Source organism: Sebastes fasciatus, chromosome 4 (genome assembly GCF_043250625.1).
Source record: "Sebastes fasciatus isolate fSebFas1 chromosome 4, fSebFas1.pri, whole genome shotgun sequence".
Lineage (NCBI taxonomy): Eukaryota > Metazoa > Chordata > Actinopteri > Perciformes > Sebastidae > Sebastes > Sebastes fasciatus.
This window is the reverse complement of record NC_133798.1, coordinates 8,184,529-8,195,080: the sequence shown is the minus strand read 5'-3', so window position 1 is coordinate 8,195,080 and position 10,552 is coordinate 8,184,529. Positions and strand designations below refer to the sequence as shown.

Genomic DNA, 10,552 nt, shown 5'->3' with positions numbered 1-10,552 from the left:
AAGAGGAGCATTGCTTGTTGACTTCTTAGTCTGATATGTGGAAAAAAAACATTGTATGAAATTCACTGACTTCTTCCTCTAAGTAAAGCATTGATCTACGCTGTGGATACTTACGGAGTAGTTCACCTTTTTTCACAGTGACAATATGCCAAGTGGTTGAACAGGGAGTCATAAAGGCCACATTCACTGCAGTCAACTAAAATGATAGAATTAATAAACAGCTTGTTTAGTGCCGAGTGAACATGCTACACAGTCAATAATTAGGAAAAAAAGGGTTGTGTCATGCGCCAAATAAATATGTTTTATTACTTCTGCAGATAGGAGAAATTGAGCCATTTGTGGTCCCCACCACGGGTTGAAATCTATCAAAAACCATATAGTGTCATGTGTTAATTAGATGGTGAAAGGTTTCAACTACAGTTTTAAAAACTGTTACGATTTATATTGGAACTGGCTAGTTACTGTTATTTGAATTGATGTGTTTATATGTGGGCTCTTTTATTCTGATTGAGTGGAAACACTGTTTCTGAAGCTGTAGCCGACATTGTTACCCATGTTTGTAGACTGGTTGATCATCAGTACATAGATAATATGGTGTTTGAATGCACTCTACAGGCAATTTGAGGAACTGCAACAGGCAGCCTTTAGGTTTTATTACAGTGGCACTGAAACCCATTTGATTTCTAGAGGTCACATTTAGTTTTTTTTCCGCTGCAGGAACGACGCCTAACTTGATATGTAGCCCTTGTCATGGCTTCTTTGGACTGTTATCTTTACTTTATCCTATCTGATAGTACAGTATCACGTCCAACAACAAACAACATGCTTCAAAACCCACTTATTAAAGTTTTAATTGAACAGAAGTGCCAAACCTCTTATTTTTCAACTTTTTTAATTTTTCATCTTCATGGGCAGGCTATAAATTGACTTATAGCTACAGTGGCCACAACATCAAAGGCCAAAGCATATAGGCTACTAGGCTATTGTTTCTGATGTTTATATGTGTTTGGTAGGCTTAGCTTTGTCTAAAATCATTGTTTTATTTTGAAACTAGACTGTAATTAACTTGATTTACGGATGGATTATATATCAAATAAAGAAAAGGTTTCTTTTGCAATTATGACTCTTCGTTATTTTACCTACCTACAAACCATAAATTGCTGTGACTGAAAGTTTTTTCAGTGATTCAGTGAGTTTTTTTATTTCATTTATGAGGATTAGATCTGACAGATTATAGCCCACTCAGTCCTTTTTACCTGCTGAAATTCCTTTAAAGGACCATTACAAGCCATAAAATACTGTTTTCACCTGCCAAAAACTGATTGCAGCTCCTACCTTGTCACTGAAAGTTTTTTTCTGCCTCAGAATAGTTTGATTTCATTCATGAGGATTATATCTGACAGATCATAGCCTACTCATTCCTTTTTACCTGCTGAAATTCCTTTAAAGGGCCATTGCAGGACAGTTTTCACCTGCCAAAAACTGATTGCAGCTCCTACCTTGTGACTGAAAGTTTTTTTCTGCCTCAAAATGACTTGATCTAAATTTTAATGACAAGACCTTGTTAATGAATATTTTCAGCCATCAAACCAACTTACTTACCTCATAGCAATAATGATACTTTGTGTTCCACCTTGTTTCAGTGGACATATTTACAGTATCTCCCTACAGGTACATATAGTATAATAACAGTGTTTTCAAATCACTACATTATTAATGTAGTTCAAAATACACGATTTCTAATTCATTATATTCCGCTATTTCCCAATTGCTTTAATACTATTCCAGGAAAAGAATACAAAGTTAATTGATATGCTTTATTTCCATGTCTGCTGGTAAATAGATAATAATGAGCATATAACTTGTAACTTATAACTTGAAATTAATTTTTTTTTAAAACTCCCTGAATCATTACATTAGCTACCAATAATGGTGAGATTTGTGCCTGATCAGAAGTGTCTTCTATTAGTTATGGCCTATGGGCCCTATTTTAACCATTAAATGCTATTTTAGCATATAACTGTTAAATAATGTTTATAATAAAGTGATTTTCGATAAATTGTGAGGTAAATATTGGGGTAATTTGGCAGTGATTCCAAAGAAATTTCAGATAGGTAACTTGCTAATTATCATCTAATTACCATGAAATCTGCAGACCTGTAAAATGAAGTGTTACCTTTCATTGCAAGACCATATAAAAGCTCTAGTTATTCTTTATCCTGTATTTGGATGTCAATTAACTTACACAAAGTGGTCACTATAGTCCTCCTGGGGTCCACACAAACAAACAACAATTTTAAATCACACAGTATGAATAAAACAAGAGAGGGCACAAAGAGCAGTGAAATGACTCGAGATAGACAATCAAAGCTTACAACGAAAACAAAACAAAAAAACTAACTAACTAACTAGCCATAATCAATGTTATTAATTACACCTGTGATTATCATGCCATGACATGTCAAAATGGCTGCTGTGAAGAGGGCATATTACACCAGTATTACCATCATTGGCTACTCATCCATGTCAGATCAGACTTTAAATTGTAAATGGACACGCCCCTTCCTATCTAACTGATCTCCTTAAAAAAATAATATCATTTAAAAAATAAATAAATTAAAAAAAATAAAATCCCCAACTCTCACTGTATTTTAACAGGAAACTATGGATGGACCTAATGTTTCAAAATAAAGGTCAATTCTACCCAAATACTACTTTCTAATAACTTAAAGGTTTATTTCGGGCAAATACTTTCCGTCCACTGACTTATAGTTTAAAAGGTTTACTCTATCCAAACACTACTTTCTAGAAGTCTATTCCACATTTGCGCTTTTAGATTTCTGTATTTTCAGCAAGGCTTTGCAATTAATTTCAGCTGTCAGCACTCACACACATTTTCTGCAGAAAAAGCAGAAATAGTTTTTTAAACTATTATATTATATTGCTTCATTTAGCAGCTGTAACTGCTTATGTTCACTCAATTTGACTGTTACATTTCTAGGTTGCTTCAAGAATTCAACAATCATTGCATGATCATCATCAACACACACTAACCCTTTAATAGTTAGTCTTACTGTTATGTTCAGAAAGCTTCATTACATCCACCGTGATTTTCAATTCTGTATTTATATATTTATACATTATATATATATATATATATATATATAATTCATATACACACATATATAAACACACATTATGTTCAGAAAGCTTCATTACATCCACCGTGATTTTAAATTTAACATTTTTTATTTATATATTTATACATTATATGTATATATATATATATATACACACGTATATATATACACACACACACACACACACACACACACAAATATATATATATATCACATATATATACAGTATATCACATATATACAGTATACATGCATATGTATATTGTATATATATGTGTATATATCACATATACGTATATATATATCACATATATACGTATAGATATCACATATATACGTATATATATGGGTAAGACCCCATGAGCATTGCATAGTTGTGGTTATGCGCTGTGGCAAGGAAACACTGCCCTTTAACGGGCAGAAACCTTGAGCAGAACCGGGCTCTGGGTGGGTGGCCATCCGCCTTGACTATTTGGTTCCCTGTCCTCCTCACTGGAGACGTCCTCAACAGTGGGATTGCAGGCTTCGCCGGTCTAGATCAAACACAGGAAGGACAAAAAAGTTATGTAATAAATAAATAAATAAAATATTAAAAGTATATTAAGCTAACTAAAGGTATATCAGAAAAGCAGCCACAAGCACTGAAAAGTGAGTGCCTTGTTAATAAGATTTAAAAAGTGTGTTCAATTTTGTTAAATATTCTGTCCAATCTGATCGATGCTTGTCCAAAGTTTCCTGTTTGTTATCTGAACTTTTGACAATGTATAAACAAGTGAATCGGCTGGAAAAAAAAAAATGCCTCAAAGATGAGAAAGGCCTACCTCCTGGAGAATATCCACCAGTTGGCTGTGGAGCTCCATAAAGTAGTTGGGCCTGACCAGATCGTTCTGCAGCGTGTTGCTTAAGTCTCTGGCCAGCTCGGCCATCTGGAGCTGGATGTCCAGCAGGGACCAGGTGGCATCGAGCAGGTCCTCGCTCAGGCACTCTTCCACTGGGTCCATTTGGACTGGAGACGCGTGGTGGGGGGCAGGTGAAGGGGTGGAGTCACATTGACTTTCGTCCTGTCCACTTTGTCGGAGAGAGGCTTCACTGGAATGCTGACTGATGTCCCCCCATTCAGAATCCCTGTCAATGTATTCTAAATCCATTTGGACTGGAGCAGCGTGGTGGGGGGGAGGTGTAGGGGCGGAGTCAGATTGACTTTCGTCCCGTCCACTTTGTCGGAGACAGGGTAATCTGAAATTAAATTTGCTGTTGTCCTCTCCATCAGAATCACTGTCAAAGTAGACTGAGTCCATTTGGCCTGGAGCGGAGTGGTGGGGGGGAGGTGAAGAATTGTCAGATTTACTTTCGCCCTGTCCACTTTGTCCGAGACAGGCTTCACTGAAATCCATGTCGTCGGAGTCCTCTTCGTCAGAAAAACCTTCATCAGACGCCATCGGCGTGCAGGGGGACAGGGGCATTGGGCTGCCGTACACCTGGAGTTTTAAGAGAAAACTGCTGTCAGTTATTTACATTCAATGTGTATTCAACAGTGAGAAACAGATTTAGACAACCTCAAACAGCAGTGAGGGGTGAGGAGCTGGAGAAGAAACTGTACCCTACCTTGTTGAAGCGGAAGGCAACAGTGCAGAAGTTTGTTTGCCCCGTAGGTGGTTCGCCATAGTCATCATCAGAATCAGAGGATGTGAGGCGCAGCTTTGAAGGAGTACCTGCAACAACCAACATGCGTTAAGTCATGGGAAAGGCTGACATATTTATCCGAATTGAAATTCACACCAGACATTACTGAAAAATCAAGTCTACTCCTCATGTCAGACATGAGTCTTTGGCTGCGGTCGAAAAGTCAAAAAAGAATGTCTTTTCCTGTCCACTTTTCCTTGACCTCCATGGAAAACGTCATGAGGTCAAGGAAAGATGTGAAGGAAAATTCATGAGGACTTAGGGAAAAGACAACCGTGGTGTTAAGAGAATCCGACTGCACTTCACTCTGCGCCGTGATTATGATGCGACGGCGGCGGATGTTAGTGACGCCGGTGGTGCCGTGGTGAAACTACAATGTTCCAAAGATGGACTATAAATAGCTCCTTCAGTGAAAGAGAGATACAGCAGCTCCTTCTGCTGCTGGAACACTTTACATCAACATATAATAAAGGATTATCTGACCTAACGTGGACAACCGGTGAAAGATATCACTGCATTACCAAATTGGAATAGAAATAAAAAAGGAATATATGAGAGATAAATACATGAAAAGCCGCTGCCGTCCAGCATCTTTTTCACATCAGGGACATATGGAGGTGTCTCATAGGGGAGCTTCTTCCAGTTCACACCCTGGAAGAACGGGTGTCTTTTCACCTCACTGGCTCCTCCTGGATAAAAAGTGACACAATCAAACAGTTAGTTTGTACATCTACACATGTTGGGCCTGGCACCTGATCCAAACACTCCACACTACGTTCAAAGGTCTCTGGAGGTCTCAGGGTCTAGTCTCGCTATGGACTACATTTTCCCTTCATACAGTATGTAGCGCACCGCACCTCTAACCATGACACCAGTTAGTATTCTAATAAAAATGCAGTTTCTCTGTTTCTCATACTGTCTATCATTAGTAAAGCTGTCACTTACGTGTACCCAAACGCCTCACAGGGTCCTTTTCCAAGAGACCACTGACGAGCTGCCTGGCAAACTCTCGGCTGGGATGTCCCCCATCTGGAAAGTGGATGTCATCTGGAAAAGAAGCACATATCAGTTGATCTGATCAAGGAATTTACATTTAATTGACATCACCAAAGGGACTGAATGACATAATTCTTAGAGGAAAACATCATAAACCTAGCATAAAGAAATAAATCCCAAATTTAAAAGAAACAAGAAATGAAAGCTACTTTGTGCCAGATTTTTAAAGTTAAATCTCAAAGTGGGTGCATTTTGAATCAGTTTTAAAATACAGAAAGATTCATTCAGAACTGCTAGAATGACAAATGTGTAGAAGGTTGCATGTGATGAGAAGATAATGAATGGAGCTAAAGATTCTTACCTTCGGTCACAAGTTTAGCGACCTCTTTTCTATCCTTGCCATCGAAAGGTAGTACACCGTACAGGAGATTATAGAGAATCACTCCTGCGGCCCACCAGTCTACGGGCTTCCCATAGCCCGTCTTTAGGTACAGTTCTGGGGCCATGAAGACAGGTGTGCCGCATGTCTGTAGGAGGACATGAAAGAGGGGAGGAAACGGAAAATGAAGTACGAAAATACATATAACACAGGATTTACACAAGTTTAAATAAGTGGAGAAGAGAAGAGACTAACCTCTATGTCGGTGAACTCTCTGGCATTTCGCCGACAGTCTGCTTCAGTCATCAAGGCTGCCGTGCTGACTGACCCAATCTTGGACAGCCCGAAATCAGCCACCTTGATGTGTCCCTCTTTAGTGATCAACAGACTACAATGGAGGGAAGCAGAACATGTCTCATGTTAGACTATATGCCAGGACTATTCCACTTCAATAGCAAGCGAAATAGGAAAGTCATTGGGGGTTTCTGGGCTAGACAGAATACTTTTGTCAATTAAACAGGTACTGCATTTAGCATAAAAAATATGCCCAAATCGTAACATGTAAACTGCAGCCCAACAGGCAACAACAGCTGTCAGTGTGTCAGTGTGCTGACTTGACTTTTACTTGCCACAAACTGCATGATTATCATAAAGTGGGCTAGTCTGTAAAGAGGAGACTCGTGGGTACCCATAGAACTCATTTTCATTCACATATCTTGAGGTCAGAGGTCAAGGGAACACTTCGACCCCCTCGCCAAAATTTAGCAGAAGTTTAGCAGCAGTATTTAACCTCCTTCGCGACAAGCTATGACATTGGTACCAATGGATTCCTTAGGTTTTTCTAGTTTCATATGATACCAGTATCTTCACTGTATCTTTAAAACTGATCCCAGTACAACCTCCAGAATATCAATTGTGTTAATGCGTTAAAGAAGTTAGTGACGTTAAAGGGAATTTGCATTAACCCGTTATTATCGCGTTAACTTTGACAGCCCTATAATAGATACATTACTAGATAGAATACGGCCTAAACTAGTCACGCACATTCTGACTTAAGATTGTGTAAAAAATATAAAAAATATCAATACTGGGAGAGTTTCTGTAAATTCTGCTCCAACTTAAAAAAAGATTTGTTAAACCCCTCCCCTGAACAGCAATCGTCCAATCATAGCTAAGCAACTATATGTAGGCATGTCAGTACTGTCAGGCTTTGAGTTTCCTAAACCAAAAATATAAGAGCAAAGGAATGGCTTTAAACAGTGTTTATATCTATAAATGAAATGTATAAATTAATTATAAATAAACAGTGGAGGTCTGCACTCTCCAAGTGCCTTTCTAGCTTTAAAATGGGTCAGTTGGAAACGAAAAGTCAGCCAGAGACTGTGTTTTCCACCAACTCATGAAATAACGTCGGCTTTGTTAGCTAGCTAGCTAGCTACGGCTGATATATCTGCCAGCGATAGAGTAGCAGCTTCTAATATCCAGCCGACGACCGAGAAATTAGAAATCTCAAATGGTATATCTGCCACCGATGTTGTTGTAAACTGTACCATGCAAGAACGAAAAGCATGACGAGCGTAGTAACAGTAACTAAGGAGGGCCTAAAACCAGACATCGAAAAATAATACAAAATGTTCAAGATGTCCTCTCTTAAGAGACAGGTTGAGAACTCACTTGCTGGGTTTGAGGTCCATGTGCAGGATGCCGTAGCTGTGGATGTACTCCACAGCCAAGACAAGCTCTGCCATGTAGAAACGGGCCATGTCCATACGAAAATGCCTTTCCTTCTCCAGCAAGTCTTCAAGATCCCCACCTACAAGGTCAGAGAGAGACGTAACAGGTCAGATGCTATGTTTAGGTCTTCTTAGTGTGTGTCAGATGTGTACAGTGGATATAGTGTACATGCATGCATGCATGACCAATCCAGAAAAAACTCCTTACCTTTCACATACTCCATCGTCATGTACATTTGGCCTACTGTCTCAAACGAGCAGTACATGGGCACGACGAGGGGGTGGTCAAGGTAGGTGAGCATGTCCCGTTCCAACAGAACATCAGCTCTCTGGTTGGGGTATTTCAGTGCAATCTGCTTCATCGCAAAGATCTCCTTGGTCTTGATGTGCCACACAAGGTTTACAGTCCTGGATAAGAGGGAAAAGGAAATGTGAGCAGCTTCTATGACTGAATATCAGCTCTGATTTGAAAAGAAACTGTTCAGATGGGACAAAACAATTCTACAACACATTTCAAGTTCTTTTCTGCTTTGACTGGACTCTCTGCCCTATCCGAAGAGTCAGTCTGAACACAAAGAAAGCAGTCTGTCTTACTCACCCAAAGGCGCCACGGGAAACCTCTCTGATGATTTTGAAGTCCCTCTTCGCCGGTTTTGTTGGAGGAGGCTTGCAGGCTGCGCGGGTCTAAATCAAACGCAGGAAGGACAAAAAAGGTTGAAATACAAAATGTGTATTAAGCTAAAGGTATATCAGAAAAGCAGCCTTGTTTTGAGCTTGACAACCCAGCCTTTTTTCAGTTTATCCAATGAGACTGTGTAATACTTTAAATTTAAATACACCTTCAGTGGAATTATAAACAATAATCATATTACAACTCTATATTGCTTTGCAGTCTGTAAGTGAACAAATACAAGTACAATGATATTATTAAAAAAAAACACAATATGACCTTTTGGAATTATAATACGTTAAAGGGCATTAAAAAATAATCTGCTCAAACAGACTAAAACCAGTGACCTGACAGACCTGGCTTTATTAAGCTCACGTTTATTTAATTCAGTGGAATTCTCTTTTTGGCACTTTTAACTGATTGGCTGTTTTGCTATTACAATTACTGCCAGCACTGTATGTTGATACACTGAAATTGGTTTGATCACATGTTATAGCCTTTTAAAAAATGCCTCAAAGATGAGAAAGGCCTACCTCGTGGAGAATCTTCTCCAGTTGGGTTTCCAGCTCCACAAAGCAGTTGGGGCTGACCTGACCGTTCTTCAGCTTGTTGTCACAGTCTTTGGCCAGCTCCATCAGCTGGAGCTGGATGAACTTCAGGGCCCGGGTGGCCTGAGGCTCGTCTTTGATAGGAAACCTCCTCTTTGGTGCCATTCGCACTAGTTTCTTGAACTGAACATAAAACAGAATTTAAACATTGAACAGAATTTAAAACAATGATGATAATTATTTCTGTTTAGGCAGGAGCGTAAATTAAAGATCTGTGATGTAAAGAGGGTCCAAGTAATCAGAAACATCTTCAAATCTGTTCCCAGATCGAGCACAAGACAGTGCAACGATGTTCAAATTGAGCATAAACTGTTTCATCTACAGTCTTTGTTCTATTAAGCATTGAAACAATGAAATGCTTTACAACACACTGTAATGTAGTTGACATTTTTAAATGTATAATAAGACTTTGAACCAAGTGAAGGAGAGCAAAATGTAATTAAACAAGTAATTACAGTATAGTAGTATATACATTAACACAAATGACCTCACCTACTGTAGTATAGCCAGTAGGTGAAGTAATAAACCTGATAGGGGACACACATACTGAATTTAAAAGCTGTTAGAAAATAAATAGTAATCCCATTTTTAGAAAAGAAAGAAAACTGGTGCTCAGTAGTGTATATGTTTGATATACTTGATATACAAAACACAATAAAGCTGAACCTCTCAGTGTTTAACTAGATTATAGCAAACTAAACTGCAGAGGAAGAGCCCTGACTTTGAACTCAAAGAGTCAATACACTGTCCCAGCTTTTTTATGAGATATCAACTTAAAAAATAATAAAAATAACGTGTTAATAAAAGGAAATAAATACTTACTGGTACCATAACTACAGTCTTCTCTCAAATGCAAAGATTTGCTGTGCTGTTATGGGATGCTGCTGATAACTGTCTCTGTTACCAACTTTCTACAGACTAACAGAAAGCTGTCAGATTTCTCTACTCGTTAATGTTTCAACATAGTTCCTTTAGAGTATGGCTTTGTTACGCCATAGGTTGGAATGGCATCATCGTAGTTCCATTTAGAGTGTGGCTTTGTTACGTCATACGATGGAATGACATCATCGTATTTCATTTAGAGCGTGACATCGATGAGCGGTAATCGATGACGACATTCCATTCTACACAAACTCAACTTATGTTTCCATGGAAACTAGATTTATATGGCTTTGGTTCTTTGACTCTTTGCATGTAATAAACATGAATACAACAAAATATCAACAAAAACATGTTTTGTTTAACGGAACACTCAAAAGTCGGTCATAGTCATCTAGATATAAATAGCTTTAAGGTGTGTTATTGATGAATGGATTATGACTGTAACTTCTTCGTATGTGTGT

General features: G+C 38.5%; 2 protein-coding genes across 2 annotated transcripts; both read right to left on the bottom strand.

Annotated features, from left to right (window-relative positions):
• Window positions 1-3,506: 3,506 nt before the first annotated feature.
• Window positions 3,507-4,885, bottom strand: LOC141765668 (uncharacterized). Its single transcript, XM_074631816.1, has 3 exons — window positions 4,746-4,885; window positions 3,962-4,618; window positions 3,507-3,673 (listed from the first exon to the last, which is right to left on the bottom strand). Exons 1-3 carry the CDS (start codon window positions 4,866-4,868, stop codon window positions 3,551-3,553), a joined length of 903 nt encoding a protein of 300 aa, XP_074487917.1. The 5' UTR covers window positions 4,869-4,885; the 3' UTR covers window positions 3,507-3,550.
• A 421-nt stretch (window positions 4,886-5,306) lies between these two features.
• LOC141765663 (microtubule-associated serine/threonine-protein kinase 3-like) lies at window positions 5,307-9,323 on the bottom strand. The gene is made up of 8 exons (XM_074631805.1): window positions 9,135-9,323; window positions 8,530-8,615; window positions 8,140-8,339; window positions 7,873-8,011; window positions 6,454-6,586; window positions 6,181-6,346; window positions 5,769-5,870; window positions 5,307-5,512 (listed from the first exon to the last, which is right to left on the bottom strand). Exons 1-8 carry the CDS (start codon window positions 9,312-9,314, stop codon window positions 5,307-5,309), a joined length of 1,212 nt encoding a protein of 403 aa, XP_074487906.1. The 5' UTR covers window positions 9,315-9,323.
• Between the last annotated feature and the right edge of the window lie 1,229 nt (window positions 9,324-10,552).